A 21,754-nucleotide genomic window follows, 5' to 3' on the forward strand; every position below is an offset into this window, starting at 1 on the left:
ATATTGTTTAAATGTGATGACAATCATGTTAACTATTGAAGGGAAACAACATTAATTTTGATTGTTGACCAAATTACTGGTAAACCAGTAAGCCTTAAAGTTGCACCTTAAACCATTAACCAGTAAAAAACAAAAATACAGTGAAAACAAAAGTAACCTCGTTTGATACTCAACAGTGAATCAACATTGGATTAGCATCTTGATTGCGTCAAATTTTTGTAATGTGATTATTTCATCCATGTTTACATTAACTATTGGATCTAATTTAATTAAACATTAATTGAAAAGGTAAGAATAAACTAAATTAATTTCAACCCAAAACCCAAAAGACAGACTAACTGTTAGAGTCGTTAGAATCTGCTGTAAACAAACAAAGCCAATGACAAATTACAATTGTTAAATTACAATTAACTAGACCAAACATTGGCACAATGTAATCAGTCTTATTAATCCTGTTAATTACCTGAATAGTCATCCTCTTATTCAACCCATCAACCCAATAAACCCACCGTTTAAAGGCCATAAATCACATTGGTATCAACCTCCATGCCTAACCTAAAATCATAAACAGACATCCATTTTGTTTTTATTTTACTTTTAAACGGTAAAGAAGGCGGGAAAAGTCTGTGTCTCTACCAAACAACTTAATGTGACCTTAACAGTTATAATAATCACAATTATGATCACAATTATGATTAAAATTATGATTGAAACAAAATTATGGTTTAACCTTGCCGGGTAAAGACAGGGTTGTAAAGAAGGACAAAATAAAGACAGAGAAAGGTTGGTTAGGCAAAGCTGATTTAAAGCTGAAAGCGAGTTGAGCGGCGACCAGCAAAACGCTGTTAACCTTCCCTTAACCAAATTGCTGGGTCATATTAATTCGTAGCGTAATATACAAAATTATAATAAGTGCCAGTGTTATAACTCAGTCATCATTTACCAACCCCATTACCCACCCATAACCGCCTTTCACTTTCCTTTATCTCTTTCTTTTCCTCTCCTTCCTCTTCTTATGTAACCTTGTGTACATTTTACAGATACCAGGCTTACCCCTGACACACTTTCACCATCTCTTCCTCTTCCTTCTCAATTCAGATAACTGGTGAAGATGAATGATGATAAATGAAGAGAGAGAGGATGAAAGTGAGATGAGCCGGTAATCTTGCAGTTATCATCATCTTCTTCCTTTTCATCCCCATAAATGAAACGTTACTCTCGCTTTCCTTTGCCAACGTAATGTTAATCTAAAAATGTTAATCTTGAATGCTTTCAATGCATCTTATCGTTGTTTGTTAACACAGACCTCATTACATTTGCATGTATTTTTTGTTTCTCAACAACAATTAACTAATAAAACCCATTTTACCTTCATCTTTATCCTCCACCAAACATTTGTAACGTTTCACTTTTCCCAATTAGATTGATTGCAATCGATAACAATTTACTAATAATAACAATACTTCTTGCTCTTAATCTAACTGTGTGCTCATCTTCACCATCCTCACCATAATCATCATAATCAACAGCATAATGTTGATATAATTAAACTGGGTCACAATGAATTTTTCACTTCACATTGTGTCAATTGTTTAATGATCATTGATGTTGATCAAGATGATTCCCATTTTTTTTACATCATGACCATGATCATGATGATCATAACCAATCAAACCCATCATTATTATCATCTTGATCATCAACACTTCAAGGGCAACACAGGTAACATCAATTGATCATAATTAATAAACAACTAATAGTAATCAAAAAAAAAGAAGAGCAAACCAACAAAATGTTTAAAAATTGAAAGGCTAATAACAAAATGAATGCAATCCTTATGAAAGAAACCTTTTAATCTTGAAACTGGTTCAATTTGGGTTTCGATTAAAATTACCTCAAACATTACAATTGATGAACCAGGTTTTGTTGACAATTTGAATGTCATTTGACAATTAAAGGAAGATCAAGTTTGATTTGTATAAATATATACTTTACTTTCAAGGTTTATAAACCCAATTGATAATAACATTAACTGCTAAAAACGATGATAATAATTATTACAATAATAGTAACTCATATACTCTTTGCTAGTTTCAATTATTTGTTAATCAACCCATCTTTAGATAGTCGTTATCAGGTTTGGCCTAATTTCACGTTTTTTTGTGTATAACTTTTATCATAACGGAAAAAAAAGATGAAATTGAAAACCCAAAGTTCGAGGTCGATCTTGTCCAAGTCTTATTCCGGATTGAGAACAATTAAGAACAATATCAGTCTGTATTACCATTCCTCAGCCTAATCTGCATCTTCATCTGTGAACAATTTGTTTCACTTTTTTTCGTCTATTCATGCCAAGTCTCAAAACCTAAAATCATTGAGAGCCAAAATCACATCTCAAATAATCTCATGTTATTTAGTTCACAACACAGAATGACAAAAATGATAATCAAGTTAATCATGTTCACCTCTTTGACCAAAACCAGAAACCAATTAATCCAAATGTTACAGAGAACCCAAAGAACCCATTTTAACCAGTTTTATGCCATTTACATTGAAATGATTTCCCAATGTATTTACTCAATGTAGTCACAAATGTTGCAAAATGTTAGTCAACATTATTTTTTCAAGTAAACATCATTTAATTGTTGTTCATCATTTAACTAATTGTTGTGTTTAAGATTAGCAAATTTAAGGGTAAAAATAGTTACGGTGTGCTAATGTATCTTTACAAGACGAGACAGATTTTAGTGAAAACGGCCTTTCAATCGTTTCCAAAGCCTTGAAAGCACCTCAAGATTCCCTTGAAAAAAAACAACAACCACAAAAAAAACTATCATTCCTTATTCACTTTACTCACTCAATGATACTTTCTCCTCCCTTTCTCCTTCTCTCTTTCACTTTCTCTCTCAGCCTCACTCACACACTTTTCATCATCATCATCTGTCTTCATTTACTTTCTAAGTTCAGTAAACACACATCAGTATTCACATAGACTTTCAGATATCAAGCAAAAACTTTTTTTTCTGATCACTTTTATTCCTCTCTTTTGATCATCTCTGATCATTCCGTCATCCTCATCCTCATCACCACCAACAACAAGTGTCCAGTGACTTTACCAATGTGATTAAATGAGTCAAATGATTACATTGACTTTGTGAGACTGAAAACGGCAAATTACCATTTTTATCCCAATAACTGCGATCTTTTCATTTTCAACTTTTGTGTTTCTATCTTTTTTTTGCTTCATTTTTTGGGTTTTGGTTTTAGTTGATCAGTGAAAATGTTAACTATGTTATTTAATCCAATTCATTCTGGTCCTCATAGCCAGGTAAACATGGAAACTTGTTCAGAAAATGGTGAATTGACTTTAAACACAAAGCAACCACGTTGGTCACCTTCGCCAGTTGATTTAACAGTTAATACTTCAATTACACCTCCTCATCTACTTGGTTCATTACCTTGTAAGTAAAATATTTGGTTAAAATATCAACAATTGAAATTGAAATTGAGTTATTCATTTTTACCTTTACAAATTTATCATTATCCAAAGCTTCCCTTTCACCTGGACCTTTCTCAATGAAAAGCATGATGAATGGTAACACCAATAACGGTAATTCAATTTCATCCAACAACAACAATAGTAATAATAGCAACAATCATAATGGGAGCAACAATTTATCTTCATCAACAAATGGATTAAATCCAACAAGTCCTTTATTTTCATCTCGCAAGCAAAGGGAATTTATTCCAGATTCAAAGAAAGATGATTGTTATTGGGATCGACGTCGACGCAACAACGAAGCAGCTAAAAGGTATGTTTAGTCAATTTAATGATTCCAATGTTTATCCTCTGTTTAATCATTTTCAACTGTTGCAATTTAGATCTCGTGAAAAACGACGAATCTCTGACATGGTTTTGGAAACTCGAGTTCTTGAGTTAACCCGGGAAAATGCATTTCTTAAAGCTGAACTTTGTGCAATCAAAGAAAAATTTGGTCTTCCTTCAAATCAACATTTTGTCGACCCTGACGCTGTATCAATATCAATGCCTGAAAACGGTTGCCGAGGTCGACGGAATAAGCTATTAAACTCTATCATGAGCGGAAATGGTTATTCAGGTAAGCCTGAAATAGACCAATTGATGCATAATCTCAATGGTTATCAATTGTTGAACAAATGGACAAATGAATTGGATCAAAAATTACTTCATTTTACAAGCTTATTACAAGTTTGATAAAATGTTAGATACATTTTTGATGAAAACATGTTCACCAATTTACTAATTTAATTTACTTTTCCAATGTTCTCAGGTGAAAATGAATTAAATGGCCTTCCAATGATGCCGTCAACTGCTTCATCACCCTCGTCATCGTCCTCCTCACTCTATGAAGGAATCGTATCCAATGGATGTTTAACCAGTCCAATATCAACCTCAACAATATCAACCACTTCACCTTCATCAGCACCATTACCTTCATCAACCACAACCTCAAACAATCATCCATTAAGCCACAACTCGCCGCCTCACCATCACCATCTTGTTCACCATCATTCACCAACTTCACCAACAAGCAACGGATTATTTACCAGCGGACCTTTTAAAACTAACCGATCATCTTCACCAACCTCAAATGGCCTATCAAGCAGCGATCACTCTAACCACAAATATCACTCTCATCATCGCCATTCACTTTCATTTGCCACATCTTCAATGATACCCGGAATTAATTCATGTTTACCTCACAAGTTGCGCCATAAGGCTCGTACAACGGTGAATGACAGTGATTCAGGAAGTGATACAAACGGAAACGGAGTCGATTGTTCATTAAGTGATAAATTATCAGCTGGTGGAATTGATGTGGCCCTGGCTTCCTCCCTTGAATCAAACCTTCAAACGGAAAATTTCACCTTAAGAAGGGAACTGGAAAGGCTTGCCAATGAAGTTGATTCATTGAAAAGTTACATTAAACCAACCAATGGTTCCCCTGTCAACTCAGCTTTATCCTCATTAACTTCCTCATCAACCTCATCTTCAACCTCTTCTTCACCCTCTTCATCCATTAATCCCGGTCATACCACGCATAACAACAAAACCAATGGTAATGACCATTCGTCAATAGGATCACCTAGTAATACCAATGAACACTGTGATGATTATAATGATGAAAATATTACAGATAATTGCAGTGATTAAAAACGTTTTAAAGCTTATTTATGACAATAGACACATTTAATGACCTTTAAGGTCAATTGTTTTTTTTGGTTCTCCGCTCAATCGTTATTGATGTTTCAACAAAGGTTTTCTTGTGCCTTTCAAGTCACTTAATTTACCTCTTTTGGTCACCTCGATTCCCACCAGGATTTAGTGTCATCATCATCATCATCATCTTAGTTTAAACAATTTAAAAATTATTCTACTTTTGACAACAAATTTTCAATAACATACAATGTTTCATAACTATTGATACGTTAATCTCGATGATCCAGATATTCATCATAATCACCATGATATTAGTTTCTTGATGTTTACATAAGACAATCAAACTGAAAGGGAAATATTATCATTAAAATACATCAATATTGCCGTAAATTTATGATAAACATACAAAAATGAGGAAATTTTAAAAGCTTCTTACATTTGTTGGATTTATTATGAAAGATTCAAATATAATATATTAAGACGTTCATCTTGGTTGATAGACTGAAAGCAACTTGGAGGTGACTTGATTAATAAGCTTATTATTATTATACTGTTGTTAATTGTTAATTACCTTGATGGTGAAAAAACTGATTACGTCCATAATATTGTGCCAAAAAATACAATACAAAAAAGCCAAAATAATTACTAAAAAAATCACAAAATGACAAAATTATCTTCAATCATCTTTCAATCCTTCATCTTATTTTCTGGGATTAAACTGGATTTACAGGCAACAATTTATAAATTTTACTTTACCGATTTATTTTACAATAAAAAATGGATAAATTTCTGTTCAATTAGATTTGATTCCTTCACTCTATCAATCTGTAATTTCAAATTCTTGTTATTGTTTTTTTCCCAATCAACAACAGAAGACATCCAACATTTTATCATCACCAATCAAATATATTATTATAATTATTATTATTATTATTATTGCTATTATTATTGTTATAATTATTATTATTATTATTAATATAAAGAGAAGATAATAATTAATTGAAATTGTCTCCCAATTTTATTCATCGACATTTAAAAATTTTCTGGTTGATTAATTTAAAATGAGCGCCTCTTTCTGGTTTGTTTACATTTTCTCTGGTTGACTTTATGCTTTATCATTATTAACCTTTAGTTTTATTGTGTTTTGTGCTTCCTTTTTTTATTAATTGTTTGTAATAAACTAATTATATAACATGCTAATTATGAATCTTGTGGATTTTTAAGATTAACCTTTCATTGTCGATTATACCATTTAGTTTCATTATGCTGATTAGGACAATGGTTAAGATGAAGGAATCGAGTTAATAAGCTTATAAAAACGAGGTCAAGGAGATGATAATTTGGATGAATCTCTGAAAATTATCATTCCTATTAACATTACATGAGCTTTTATAATGTTAACTTTGTAATTATCGTTGGTGACTTGATATAATCAATTGTTAATTGTGATCTTTCTACTGGCAAGCCCTTTCCTGTTTAGATTACAGTTAATGCCAACATTTGATAGGTATAAATGTGCAACTCTAAATTTTAGGTGTTTCAATTAAATTGTGTGTTCGGTCCCACTAGATAGTTTAGTTTTAATCCAACAAGACTGAATCCAATAAAGATGATCCCAATATGATTACCCATGTATATAATTAGTTGAACCTTGTAATACAGCAACACAATAATAGAAGTGTGTAAATATTTGTAAGTTAATTTGTCCTAATTTTAAGGTTTAAACATAGATTTGGAACTGTTTCTATGTGGTTCAACGCAAGCTTAATTTCTGGTATCTAATACGTGAGTTAAAGTGAAATAGATGATGATAATAATCATAACGATTCATAAGAAATGGTTAAACCAATAAGCCCAATGCACAGCTTCGATTAGTATTGAAACAGTTATGATCCATGAATTTCAATCTTCTCAATGTTTCGATGCTTTAAACTTTTACATTACAAATGATTGCATATTGATTAACTTGACTATTTATCACTTGAATTAACGTGGATATTAAATTGAAATATAATATGTACGAAGGCTAAGATGATAGAGATTTGATGATATCAATTGAAAATTTAACCCTGATTTGAATGTACAAAAACCAAGTAAATCATTGTTGTAGAACCACATGATGATGAAGACGATGGTGAAAATGTTGCTGATGAAAGTGATGATGATGATTATGAAGTGATGAGGAAGAAGTTATGATGAACCTTGATTTTTGCAAGGATAATGTTGGCTATAATACACATAGATTGTCATTGGAAATATGAAGGCAAAGTGTCCATGGTAATGGGAAGGTAAATTGTATTTCATCATTACCATTAATAATTTTATGAAAAAATTATTATCAATGACTTTGATCACCATCATCATCATCGGGTTGTTCCGACATTGATAATGATTAAGTCTTTTTTTCTGGTTACCTCCAACTGATTGATTAATAATTTTTATAGTGTATTGAATGGACGCGGATACCATTTGCCTTGCTTTAACCATTTTTGCTTGGATGCTATTGCCATTGTAATTAACAGCTAGTCTCATTGAATTGATTACATGTAACATTGAAAATTATCAACACTTACTTATTACAATCAATAAATATTAAAGTGAGATCAACAGGAACATCAGCAACAATTAGAATAACCTTATGAACATTCACTTAACACAAAGTGAATGGTAAAAGGGAAAGATATTGATAACCTTTAATTGTTTGAGACTTTCATCTTTCTCCTTCACCATCGTTTAACTTCACGGTTAACCATTAACAATTTAATTATTTCTCAATGTTACTCTTAACATTATTACAATTAACTATTATAAACTTTAATAAATTACGAAGAAGGTAACTTCAACAAAATCAATGCCATTGCTATACCACAAGACATGTTAACCAGTTTGTAATATTGCATCAGCTGATGAACCGAAGCGCGTTTTCCAAATGTTGGCGCTTTCCTTTTCTCAGCTTTTTTTGTTTGGTTGTTAATTGTTACAATTTAAGACTTTAATTATAATTATTTTCCTTTAGCATTTTATCATTCATCTTTGAATAGTTATATATTTTAAGTTTACCATGAAATGCTGTCTATATTGGTTTATCACATCAAAATAAATCCTGTTGATCAACCGTTTGCCTTTAGATTCCTTAGCTTCCCTGTTTATGGTTAATTTTGTTTTGTTTAAATTGTGCCTTGATTGTTGTGTCTACAAATCATATAAACAAGACTGATCAGAACAAGGTTGATCAAATTGTTACTTTGTATCAAAACAAACTTGAGAGCAAAATGATTATTTTTGGATTATTAATGTGTATACATTGTTTTGCTGTGTTCATATTCATTATTGAACATTGAACATAACGTTTTTTTTAGGTGACGATATTTCCTGAAGATATTTTATTTTGATTATTTGTTGCTATTTTTTCAACCTTTTAACCATTGTTGATGTGTATTATAATTATGATTAATATCAGCTATGAGCAAGTGATTAGATTGACAAGAAGAAGGTGAAAAAAATATCTATTGATGAGGCTACCTTGAGTAATCAATGTTATGCTATTTTCCACCTTCCTAGTTGTTTATTCAAATTATAGTCCTCCATTGAACAATAAATGGTTAACCTTTTCAATATTAACTGATTATAATCTAATCCTGTAACAACCCAAACCGTCAAATTGTTAGCCAAATGAAAAGCCAATGGTTGACTCGTTTGCATATACACAAATTGTACAGTTTACAAGACATTAAGTCATTCACTCATTCAGACTTCCTGATTAAATTGTAACTAAATTGTAGCTTATATTGTACCTTTCATTGATAGTCAATAACATCATTGATTACTCGATGATCATTAACTAATGATGAACCAGAAAAGCCAACAGTGAACCGATCAATCAATCAACTTGTCCAAGGCAAGGTTTATCAATCCCAAAATGTATTGATGCCGATTAAAAGCATTATAACAATTATCTTTCAAATCCTTATTATCATTAACTAACCTTGTAACTCGTCTCTTTTTTTCAGGTAACCTGGTAATGTAAGAAATGGTATGAAACCAGAAAAGACCAACGGCCTTCCGGGTTAACTTCAATTGTAATCCTTATTTTGGGTTATATTTTTAACGTGTTACTATTATTAACCTAATGTTTACGGAAATCAGCTTTCATTTTCAACCAAACAACCGAGATTAACATAATCAAGGTCAGTAAGGATAGTTATTAAACGCTGTTTAAGGTCAACTTGGAGTGTAACAACAGCAGCAAAACCAGTAACCAGAAACAGTTGGATTTAACAATGAATCAAGTTAACGATTGTTCCTCCAACATCATCAATTTAAATTAATTATTCCCTCATTATGGTTAATTACAATTCAACTATTAATCGACCGATTACAGCTTAATGGACAAACTCTTAGATAATCATAAAAAACTGGTTTCACTCGAAATCTTCAGAGCATTTGCTCTTTTTGGTAACCCATTTTCTGGTTCATTTCTGGTTGAATCAAGTCCATTGGCAGCTGGAAATTTCAAGTCTTATTGTTATTAGTAAATCGAGACTAAATTTAGGCGCTTTTGAAAATATGTTTACGAGTTTCGTTTTTGGCGTTTTTGATTCAATCTTTGAAATTTTATTCAAATGCAAATACTGGTAATTGCTGGTAATTTTATACTTAAATTGCTTTAAAGAACCAACAAAATTTGTCCTTTCTGTTAGATAATTATTAAGCTTTAAAATGATAGGAATTAGTTGTCTTGTTGAATTGTGTGAGTTTGTTTACTTGATTATTGTATTTGGATGGGTTTGGTTACAAAATGCACACATTGATGTATCAATTGCCCATGAAAGTTTATTTGAATTGTATTCAATTGATTTCCGTAATTTAAGTTTTCCTCTTCAAGATCAGTTAAATGAATGAGTGAATAAAATTGAATAAACTTACCTTGAAAAAAGACGTTGATAATGATGATGATGTTCATCATAATCAGTAGTAACCTGTCTGTGGTTTTGATTGAGACTGGAAAACTTTGGTCATTGGTAATGAGTGTAAACCCTTTAAGGTCAATCATTTGTTAATTTATGACAAAGAGGAAAAGGAAGATAGATAAAGCATGGGAAGATAAGAGAGTGATTCAAACCTTGAGGAAGATAAAGTCTTTTCCGTTAATCCTAATGCTCAATTATTATTAAAAATGGCCTCCAATATGGTGAAAAAGAGTTACACTTCAATGTCATCCTTGAGTTTAGTTAACAGCGGTAAACGTTGTTTGATTTTAATTGTGCGATTGACCTTTGCAATTTATCGATTGTTCAACTCAACCTCGATCATAATAATAATTGTAATCATACCAAAAAAAGATGTATTATTTCAATTGCATAGTAGAGAGTAGATTGTAATATATCTGTTCATTTTTAAAGCCGAGGTTATGTGGATCCACATGGAACCAAAAAGCCAACTTAATCTTTAATAAAAGACTCTGTTTCTTACATTTTCAATGTTAATTACAATCATAATCATGATATCATCATGAAGTTTATTGGCGAGGATTTGATGGTCAAGTTTACACAATTGATACCTAAAATGTTAATTTGTTAAGTCATCTTACCTGACTTTGTTTTAGGCGACTAAGGTTTATGGTGAAAATATTTCCATTTTGATGTTGGTTGTAATCAGTTGATAATCATGTAGGCAATAACTTTGAGTAAATCTTTATTATACAACACAATTAAAGTGAAATAACTGTTGATTGAAATTAAGTCGATGAACAGCTTTTCATTGTTTTAAAATTTCCTATTTGCACCTGATTTTTGCTGTGTGTGCTATTCTTAGAGCAATAGATTCAGATATGCAGATATGGACTTAAATTAAATGGGATTTATAGTCCAAATGAATCTCATTTGTTGTCAAATAAATCAACTGTTGATTATGGAACCATAAATTGATTAACCTTCTATCATTGTTTAATTTTGTAGTAACCATTATTTTAAATTATTAATTGTCTTTTTCACGTAGATTTATATTTTAATGATTGTGCCACTATACATGTAAATAACGGAAAATAGTAATCATTTTGGTTGACTGATGATGTTGGCCTCACTTATAATGTTACTAAAATTGAAAGGAAATGAACATTTAACAGATACAGTTTTCTTATTGTTGAAAATAGTAACATTATTACATTGTTAATCATTGACATTCACCGTTAACTACAAATGCATAACTTGCAAAGGTTATTAAACAAAGGTTACAAATTTAACATCGTTAATAGATCCAACGGTGCAAGTGAAGATCTTTTCAAGCAACCCAGTTTAATGAAATAATCCCAATGTTATTTAACCCATTTCCAATGTTAATAACTCAACTAAGGTAACAGTTATTAGATAAACACATAGATTTTAAATATAATTACAACCTTTACCAGTAAAGTGGGTTTACATTGAGCGGTATTGACTCAATAATCAAGCTCTTATGCTGTATCTACGTTTCTGTGTATTTCTTAGATGGTTTGCAATTTCAAATTGTTTACAACTCAGTTAATGTTAAACATGTTTCCCATTTTAACCATTTTTGTAGAAAGTAAATTCACAAATAACAAGTTGCATCAGATTATGGTTCAAACAACTGAATCTACACGTGAATCTGAATCAAGATCTTCTAAAAATAAGATTCAGAATAAAGAGATTGACTCAAAGTTAGTAATTTTTATTGTTACTCTTCAGTTTGAAACAGTTGAATGAACGATTGAAATAATTTGATAGTCAATCGTAATGTTAGTTGAATCAGGGTTGTTAGCAATTAGGGTTGACTTTCCAAATTGATTAATCTGGTTGCAGATCGAAGCAAATGTTTTCTGTTGTTACTGTTATTGTTCAACATCGTCTTATGTATGCTCCTTCTTTAGACGGTAAACCTTGAGGTAAATTAACTGTTAACTGTTGTCTGTTAAGGTCATCAAATCCATGATTAACATGAACTTGAAATGAAGTTGGGAAAGAAAGAGGAGAAAGAGGCAAGTTTAGGATATACAAGGGATTGATCATGGTTAATAGAAGACAATCAATATCAATAGTCAATGAATTGTAATGAAAAAGGTATTTTCCAATGATAATCATTCATCAATTTAAAATGGCAGTTGAAGAAGGACAATCTTATTATTATTGAAATTAAAGACATGATAATCACTGTAATATACAGCCAATATTATCAAAGGATAACCTCACCTTGGGATCATTAACAACATTTGTCCTTTATTCATCTGATTAAGATGAATATGTATCGATCACAAATGGCGAGTGAAACTAGATTTAAAATATTTAATGGAAATTAAAACCTCCGAGGAACCTCTGATTTAACAATTGATTATTTTAAATGAATTTATATCAAGGCAATTAAATATCTGGTGCACTTGCATTTCAATTGAAAATAAAGTTTTAATCTATTTTGAAGTTTATTGAAACATACAGTCATTTGTCCCTTTATATTGAATGGACATATATCTCGGATGAAATATCCTGAAATATTCATAATCTATTGCTAACAGAAACATTAATTGTCTGAATCATAATTATTACCGATTAAATAAATTCGATCATTAAGATTTGTATTAATTTGAAAGTATTAATGATAACATTTGGATCAAGTCAAGATACCATTGAAATAAGGTGAACTTGCCTTCAAACAGAGTAAGGTCAATGGACCAAAGGATAAATTCATATATTCATTCATCAAAACTTATTTAGTACAATAGTTTTAATGGTTAGGACTTTACATTTCATCTAAAAATTTTAGACAATTTTTTGCGATGTAAATGTACATTTAAAACATGAAGCCGACAATGCCATCTGCTGAAATTAAAGAAAAATTATTACTAAAACAGACACAATTATCACGATTAGGCACGAATTCAGACAAAAGTGCATAAAACCGGGCGAAAAACAAATTTCTTTCCAATTTAGACGCTGTTATTTTGTAGAAACATGAAAACTGCGTCCATTTGTGTGATCTAGAACATTCTGTGATGAATAGTTTTTGAGTAAAATGTAGGTGAAAGTTGCAACTTCGATAGTCTTTTGTCCAGCTATGCGTCTAGATTTTTTTAGGGGACTTAGTTTACTGATGTATCTTTTGATGCTTGACCAGAAAATATAATTAGTGCGAGGAATAGAACTTTTATTTTTAATTAAAACAGATTAATTCGCTTATTAGTTAAACCTTATGCATTCTAAGGCCATAAAAGTTAGGGAACTGAAACTTATTAACAACACATAGAAATTGACTGTTCACATCATGGAGAAAATACTTTTTTCGATTCACCAACAGTTCTCTTAATTTTGGCCATTAACCTAAAAACTTTGAACTTCGATAATTCGACAATGGCATCACTTGCAATCATAATTCATTCACCAATTCATTCCTTTACTAATTAATAACTAGATTCAACCAAATAAATTCTCATTTGTGCATTCTGGTTACGATATTTGGGTCATAAATGTACAACCAACAACTTATTTAACAAAACAAGCTCATATTAACCAATATCTTGGTAAAAGAAACAGTTTTCTGGTTAATGTTGCAAATGAAATGGAAAGATTGCTGCCAAAGGCTCGAACATTTGAGTTAAGGGTTGCGACTAAGTGGGGTTTGTAGGGATATGTAAACTGAAGACATTCGTGCTTTTGCATACTTCATCAGATGGACAGATTTATAGAAAATTAAGGTCAAAGTTGAAACTTCGATCGCCTTTTCTTCAGCGATGGAAGCAGATTTTTGGTCAAAACTCTTTTTCACTTATTTTGCTTTTGATGATCAACCAGAAAATGCATTTCTTTTGCGAAATAAAATGCTGAATTTTTTGTAAAACATATAAGTTCGATTTTTATTTGAACAGACAGTATTCTGTGAACGTAAGGGATAGAGGACTGAAACTCATGTATCTTCAATAAAAATTGTATGTACACATTATGGAGTAGATACTTTTTTCAATTTATAAACAGGTCTCTTCATTTTGGCCATAAACCTAAAAACTTTGAGCCTTAATATTTCGAGAATGGCATCACTTACAATCATAATTCATTCACCAATTTAATCCTTCACTGATTAAAAACTAGATTCAATCACAAAACTTTCCATTTTTGCGTTCTGGTTTCGATATTCCGGTCATAAATGTACAACCAACAACTTATTTAACAAAATAAACTCATATTAACCAATATCTTGCTAAAAGAAACAGTTTTCTGGTTAATGTTGAAAACTAAATGCAAAAATGACTGCAGAAGGCTCAAAAATTTGAGTTAAGAGTTCAAACTTGGTGGGTTTTGTAGGGATATGTAAACTGAAGCCATTGATACTATTAAATATTTCATCCGATAGACAGTTTTCAAGAAAATTGAGGCCAAAGTTGAAACTTCGGTCGCCTTTTGTCCAACTGTGCGACCAGATTTTTTCAATAAAATACTTTTTTCTGATCTAATTTTTGATGGCTAACAAGAATATGAACTCATTTTGAGAAATAAACTTTCCTTTTTCATGTAAAACACATAAGTTCGATTTTAATTTAAACAGACTTTTTTCAGTGACCATAATAGTTAGAGCGTTCAAACTTATTATTTACCCATGAAAATTGATGCTACATAATATGCATTGAATCTTTTTTTCGCTGCATCAACAGTTCTCTTAATTTTTGGCCATTGACCTGAAAGTTTTGAGCGTCGATATCTTAGGAATGGCATCATCTACAATCATTATTTTTGTATCGCACATCAGATTTCGTTATGCGTTATAATTTATTGAAATATTAAAGTATTCAACATCCTACAAGAAAAGTTATAGCATTCTATTATTTATGTTGTCAGATGTTAGCTTGATTTATAAAGGTAAATGTTTATTCAAACACAAATCTCTTGTGTTAGTATTATATTCATCATTAAATGAATTAGCAAAGGTTTTCTCAGGTATTTAGTCACATTGTGCTATAGTCCATAGTGCAGCCTAATGTGCGATACAAAATAATGATTGTAGATGATGCCATTCCTAAGATATCGACGCTTAAAACTTTCAGGTCAATGGCCAAAAATTAAGAGAACTGTTGATGCAGCGAAAAAAAGATTCAATGCATATTATGTAGCATCAATTTTTATGGGTAAATAATAAGTTTGAGCGCTCTAACTATTATGGTCACTGAAAAAAGTCTGTTTAAATTAAAATCGAACTTATGTGTTTTACATGAAAAAGGAAAGTTTATTTCTCAAAATGAGTTCATATTCTTGTTAGCCATCAAAAATTAGATCAGAAAAAAGTATTTTATTGAAAAAATCTGGTCGCACAGTTGGACAAAAGGCGACCGAAGTTTCAACTTTGGCCTCAATTTTCTTGAAAACTGTCTATCGGATGAAATATTTAATAGTATCAATGGCTTCAGTTTACATATCCCTACAAAACCCACCAAGTTTGAACCCTTAACTCAAATTTTCGATCCTTCTGCAGTCATTTTTGCATTTAGTTTGCAACATTAACCAGAAAACTGTTTCTTTTAGCAAGATATTGGTTAATATGAGTTTATTTTGTTAAATAAGTTGTTGGTTGTGCATTTATGACCGGAATATCGAAACCAGAACGCAAAAATGGAAAGTTTTGTGATTGAATCTAGTTTTTAATCAGTGAAGGATTAAATTGGTGAATGAATTATGATTGTAAGTGATGCCATTCTCGGAATATTAAGGCTTAAAGTTTTTAGGTTAATGACCAAAATTAAGAGAACTGTTGGTGAAACGAAGGAAGTATTTGATCCATAATGTGAACAGACAATTTTTCTACGCTGGTAATAAATTTGAGTTCTCTAGCTTTTACGACCATAGAATGCGTGAGGTTTAACTATAAGTCGAACTAATCTGTTTTAAAGGAAAATTAAAGTTCTGTTCACCAAAATAATTTTACTCTCTTGTTGATCACTAAAAGATACATTAGTAAACTAAGTCCCGTAAAAAAATCTGGTTGCATAGCTGGACAAAAGACAATCGAAGTTTCAACTTTCACCTGCACAGAAAGTTTTATTTTATTGTTTAATTAACACATTTTTTAAAGTTATTTGTACTTTATAATGGCGTCAATGCTGCCAATGGGTATAAGTTTTAAATCAATCCATCTATTATGTTCATTTAAGTTAAATAGTTTAATTTATTGAGTAAGAAAAGTCAATTTTAAATTGTGTATTTGGTTATTACAATATTTTCTTATAAAAATAGTCTATTACCAATTTGATTGGTATGAAAGTGTAAGGATTCTTGGGTTAGTTTCGTTGATTTTCTGATGGCTGTGGTCGAAGCTCACTAGCAGAAGCAACATATCTGAATCGAGGATTAAGTCCACTTGGTATGGGTGATGGTGGGGATGGCAATGATGGTAAAGATAGTTTAGGATGAGCAACAACTTCTTTTGGTGATGAAGCAGCAGCAGCGGCAGCAATAGCTTCAGGTGGGTTTTGAGCGTCTAGAGTAACATGTGATGAGGACATGCTTTTAAGTCCTGGTTCATTGGATCGAATCTTTGTTCTGAAACCCAATCTATCGGCAATATATTCAACAACACGATAGAGACCAGCAGCGTCAGTGTAACCATATGAACCCTTGACTACTCCATCATTACCTGCCTCTTCCTTTCGGTACTGGTTGTTACCAAAATCGTCTTTCACATTGTAACCAAAAGCATAAGGTTCCATTGGCTGTGAGGATGTAAAACAAAAACAATCATTGCTATAAAGTCACTTTGAGCAAAGGGATAATCTATAGATCAGTTAACTTACATGATAATCATCCTCAACGGTATTTGAAGCACGGACTCTTGATCTAGCAACTGATGGATAACCATTACTTGCTTCAACATTGGGTTCGTTGTTGTTCAGTTCGGTCTCTTTTTGAGCTGATGAACATGCAATGGAGACAATAAAGAAACACAAAACGGTGAAAGTATTCATTTTGGCTGTTTGATGGACAAAATTTTTCCAATTTGTTAGATGAGAAAGATGTTTCAAGTTGATCAACTGGAGTTAAAACATGAACTGACTTGAAGTGAACAGAAAGCTCGGTATTTAATATGCAAACTTTCAATGGGTTTGATTTAGTTTTCTCTTAATTTTGTTTACCTTTTGTTAATATTTATTCTTTATTTAAGCTAATTTGACTAATTGATTAACATAACAATCTCACTTGATTACTCACAATTGAGTTGGTGTCATCTTTATCCTTGATTATCACCTACTTTTTCACCAGTAAATGAATGGAAGAAATCGTTAAGTTGACAGACAAATATAACAAGAAAATGAAGAGACAACAATTAGACGCCTTAAGTTTGATCTGATTACCAACTATTATTATTGTTGTTGGTATGGTTATCAACACTACTAGGACAACAATTATCATTCCAAGTAAGGAATCAGACAATGTCTGTCATTTAGTGTTATAAAATACAATAATGGAATCATAAATTGATGATTAAATGCTGTCATCACTCGCAAAGCTTGGTTCAATGTTTGAGGTGCAAGAACATCTTTAATGGTGTATGATGAGACTGATTGGCTAATATAATTAAAATATCTTTTATATAAAATGCTTTACACATCAATTAAAAGGAAAGCAAAATCATCAATTCTTGATTGTATTATTTGGTGATTGAGTCAACCAAGTTTCCGACGCAAATGAATGCAACCTTAATTTGATTGTAAAATTTAATGACTAATTTCACTTAAAAATTGGGGTGAAATCGTATCAAATCAATTGTTGTTTTTGAAGTGCAATTACAATTTCAATAGATAACTCATCAAAATTTACAACAATAATAATCGTCAGTAAAATATGAAAATAAAGAATTTTTTTGAAGATTGATTTGATTCAATGGTTTTGTTTATTGAATTGTTCATTGGTAAAGAAATTGAACATCATGGTACATCTTATGATTTTATTTGGTAAGTTTCATATAATAGATTTCATGATAAGAATTGTTGTCAAATTCATTTTGACATTGATTTTTATAAATATTATATTAATACGTCTTTGTTTACATTCACACAAAAAATCACATTGCATTGAGAACAGTAATTAGTACAGACTAGAAATTGGAAATGTTAAGCTTGTTCAATTTGAAGTTAAACATCTTCTTTAGGTGCCGGTTCCTCTGATGAATTTTTATCCAATGATTTGAGAAGACCAGATAGGGAATAGGATGAAGTATTAGTAGGAGAAACATCTCTTGCTCTATTGGTTGAATTCCATTGAGAAGACCACCAAGAAGAAACTGCCGTTTTAGCTGAACTAAGTGCACCTCCAACAGCTTTACTAGTTTGGCCCAATGTTTGATTAAGTTTTTTACCCCTTTCGGTATTCGAAAAGGCTTGAGATAGTTTGAGTTTCATGTCAGCAATGCTCAACTGTCCATGGAATGGATGACCAGGATTAACCTCAAAAATACCAGGTTTTGAAAGAGCCGACCATAGACGATAATTGTAAGTTTCCTTCCAACTGGCCATGAAGAGTGAATTGAAAGAAGCATATTCTTTGCTATTTTCTGTTAAAGCAAGAATAAAACGGAAAAGGTTTAATTAATTGAGTTCTTTAATCATTTATCCATTATAACGAATAAAGAGAGAAACATAAAAGTATGAATACAATTAAGTAACACTTGCCTTCACATTGAGATGTCCGGAGAAGATGAAGAAGATATATTTTGAACTGATAGCGTAGCCAATCATCACACCCCTCCCAAGAAGAACCATCATTTGGTACAAGTTGAACAGTATTAGAATTTTTATTAATTACCTGCCCTTCCAGTGCTGCCTTTACCAGATAGTCTGCAAATCTTAGGTCTTCCGTTGAAAGGGTAACTCTTTTCCTTAATTCGGGATCATTAATCTCAATTTTGGCTCCATCAACCTCGATTATAATGTCAAATAAATTTCTCTTTTGTTTGAATAGAAAATTAGTAGCACCGACGACACAAGATCTAACTCTGGAGTCACTCAAAATATCCAAATAAGTTATTGACAAATATGGATGACAGAAAGAACCATTGCCAAATATCCTAAGAGGTAAACCACATTCTGATAGAGGTAATTTGAAAAGTGGTGGGGTTGATGATCCAGTATGTTCTTGAGAATCTTTTGATTGATCTTCTTTTACTTCAATATCATCATGACTTATGTTCAATACATCGTTGTCAATATCATCAAATACTTCAATTTGTTCAGTCTTGTTATCATCACTATCTGTTACTATTTTCACTTCTTCACTTTTATCTTTCGCAGTAATCATTGATGAATCGGGCTCGTCGGATTCATTTTCTTGATTTATAATTCCTTCAATGATTTCTTCAGTTATTCCTTCGGTGATTCCTTCGGTGATCTCTTCGGTGATTCCTTCGGTGCTTACTTCTTCTTCTTCTTTATTATTAGGACAATCCTCTTTCTCTGCTAGTAAAAGCTCATCGTCTTTTTCTCGGTCAGTATTATCAGAGATTGCAGAGTCTTCAATTGTTTCAGACTTTAATTTAGATCTTGAAGAATTCAACTCCTTTTCCTTAGCATCTATTTCTTGAATTAAAGGATCAAGAAGTTCAATATCTCCTGAGAATTTTCTACCACTTGATGGTTTTGGTACAACTGAGGTTGAAGAGTAATCGAGACCGCCTTCTTCAATCATACCGGGAAATAGAGAAAGTAATGTCAAGATAATGGTACATAAGTCTTTAACAGGTGATTTATAAAATAAAACCTAGATAAGTGAAAAATAGAAAGATGAAGATAAACAATTTTAGCTTTTGGTAAATATTTTGATTTCACGAATTTAAAACAAACATTACCTTTTTTTCGAGTAGAATTAATTTAAAAAGAATGAGTATTTTATGTTGGAATGTAGCAATTAGATCACGAGGGGAAAGTCCAAGAAAAACTTCACTGGAATTAAGATATTCTTCGGTCAATAATCCATTCAAATTGAAATAAAGCTCCTTTAAACAGTCTACCTTGGAAAAATCAAACTCATTGAAGTAGGCGTAGGTAATCATTTCACATTTAGCAGCAATTAAACCATATAACGGTAATTCACTGAGCAGGACAACACTTTTCTGAACTGTTCCCCGAGTTACATCATCAGTTTTACGATGCAGTCGGTCCGAAGCAATTTGACGATAACATGAGATGCCATAAATTGTGGATAGCGGCCTATCAGGATGTGGAAGATGAAAGTAAATTGTATCACGATCATAATTGTGAGCACCATCAGGTAAAGCTATTGATGGTAAAGTCCGCCAAACTTTGGGTAGTTTGAAAGGCTTTTTATTATCATTTTCATTGGTTGTTGAGTCATCGTTTCCATCCATATCACTTTCTTTACCATCTGAATCTTCTGTGTGCCTCATTTTTGGGAAGCAGTATTCAATTAAACAGCCTTTTTTGTGATGAAATCCCACAACCAGAACATATAAGATTGGTCCATTATGATCACAGTTTTCTAATTCCTTCATTTTTAGATAGTTGCCTAAGCTGACCCTCAACGTAAGAACTTGCCAATAAACATGACATTAATCTTGCTGATGAAAAATTGGATCAAATGTCATACATGACTGCCTTCAGGTTCGTTTGAAATATCATGATGAGTTGGAATTTGAAAATACTTTAACAGCAAAAGCCAGGAGCATTAAAAAATTAAATAGCCAAAAACGAGCGTGTTGCACTGAACAGGGTGCTATCAAATCAGTCTAACAGGATAAACAATAAAGAAAACGAAGACATCAGGTAAAACTCATATGTTTACTAGGAAATGTCAAAATAATGCAAAAAACATACCTTTACTGCAAAAACGAATCTCCTTAATCAGTCTTTAGATTTTACACAGTTGATAGAAAGAAAAATGTGCGAAAATGAGAAGAGTCAAGAATACAAATCTCTTGAATTCACAGTTTTCCAAAAATAAATTAATAACAACAAAGTCTCATTTAAAGATTCACAGTTTGAGAATCATAAATCCTTTTTTACCTTTGCATCAACATGAGATATCGATATCCAAAAAAGAAAGTACTCGATACAAAGAGCAAATCCAAACAGATATCCTCGAGTCGAGTGTATTTCAGTTTGTAAGATAAAACATAATCAATCGCCGTAATCAAGGGACTTTTAATTACTAGATAAAAGATGGTGAAAACCAGAAAATTAGTGATGTTTAAGGAATAGGTGATAAGGAAAATTAAATTTTGAAATATATCATGAAGTAATCAGCTGTACTTTAAGACTGATGCTATGTCTCGTAGAAAGCCTCATAAATTGATGGTTCGTCCTTTCCTTTGAAGTTCTGGTTATTTTTTACAATGAGTGTTTACGATTTTGAAAGGTCCCCAGGAATCTTGACGGTAAATGTTATCAAATAATCTTTTCTTCTTTCCGTGTGGATATTTCATTTGTTTCTTGGTGTACAGTACATTGTAAGTCTTACACTGTAAGAAGATGAATGCATAACTTTTCAATCTTTGAGATAATATTCCAAGTCGCTAATTTGCTTCTGATTCTGAATTTTTTTCAGTTTCGGTTTT

At 31.6% G+C, this 21,754-nt stretch overlaps 3 protein-coding genes across 5 annotated transcripts; 1 reads left to right on the plus strand and 2 right to left on the minus strand.

The window, feature by feature from the left end:
• Positions 1-146: 146 nt before the first annotated feature.
• vri (nuclear factor interleukin-3-regulated vrille) lies at positions 147-6,199 on the plus strand. Of its 3 annotated transcripts, none has more exons than XM_015938369.3 (5): positions 147-288; positions 3,325-3,461; positions 3,551-3,812; positions 3,883-4,118; positions 4,311-6,199. In XM_015938369.3, the coding sequence occupies exons 2-5, from the start codon at positions 3,335-3,337 to the stop codon at positions 5,192-5,194; spliced, it is 1,509 nt and encodes a 502-aa protein (XP_015793855.1). In that variant the 5' UTR covers positions 147-288; positions 3,325-3,334; the 3' UTR covers positions 5,195-6,199. The 3 variants fall into 3 exon arrangements, with proteins under 3 accessions (XP_015793855.1, XP_015793854.1, XP_089125784.1); XM_015938368.3 differs by having other exon boundaries at positions 148-288; positions 3,268-3,461; XM_089269658.1 differs by lacking the exon at positions 147-288 and having other exon boundaries at positions 2,752-3,461.
• Positions 6,200-16,333: 10,134 nt separating this feature from the next.
• Positions 16,334-17,229, minus strand: LOC107370378 (uncharacterized). The gene is made up of 2 exons (XM_015938366.3): positions 16,983-17,229; positions 16,334-16,901 (listed from the first exon to the last, which is right to left on the minus strand). Exons 1-2 carry the CDS (start codon positions 17,151-17,153, stop codon positions 16,470-16,472), a joined length of 603 nt encoding a protein of 200 aa, XP_015793852.1. The 5' UTR covers positions 17,154-17,229; the 3' UTR covers positions 16,334-16,469.
• Positions 17,230-18,056: 827 nt separating this feature from the next.
• Positions 18,057-21,168, minus strand: LOC107370389 (late secretory pathway protein AVL9 homolog). Its single transcript, XM_015938379.3, has 4 exons — positions 21,015-21,168; positions 20,030-20,926; positions 18,858-19,941; positions 18,057-18,739 (listed from the first exon to the last, which is right to left on the minus strand). Exons 2-4 carry the CDS (start codon positions 20,690-20,692, stop codon positions 18,321-18,323), a joined length of 2,166 nt encoding a protein of 721 aa, XP_015793865.2. The 5' UTR covers positions 20,693-20,926; positions 21,015-21,168; the 3' UTR covers positions 18,057-18,320.
• Between the last annotated feature and the right edge of the window lie 586 nt (positions 21,169-21,754).

Source organism: Tetranychus urticae, chromosome 3 (assembly GCF_039701765.1).
Source record: "Tetranychus urticae isolate SD_2017Ah chromosome 3, NJAU_TeUrti_SD_1.0, whole genome shotgun sequence".
In the NCBI taxonomy this organism is placed as follows: domain Eukaryota; kingdom Metazoa; phylum Arthropoda; class Arachnida; order Trombidiformes; family Tetranychidae; genus Tetranychus; species Tetranychus urticae.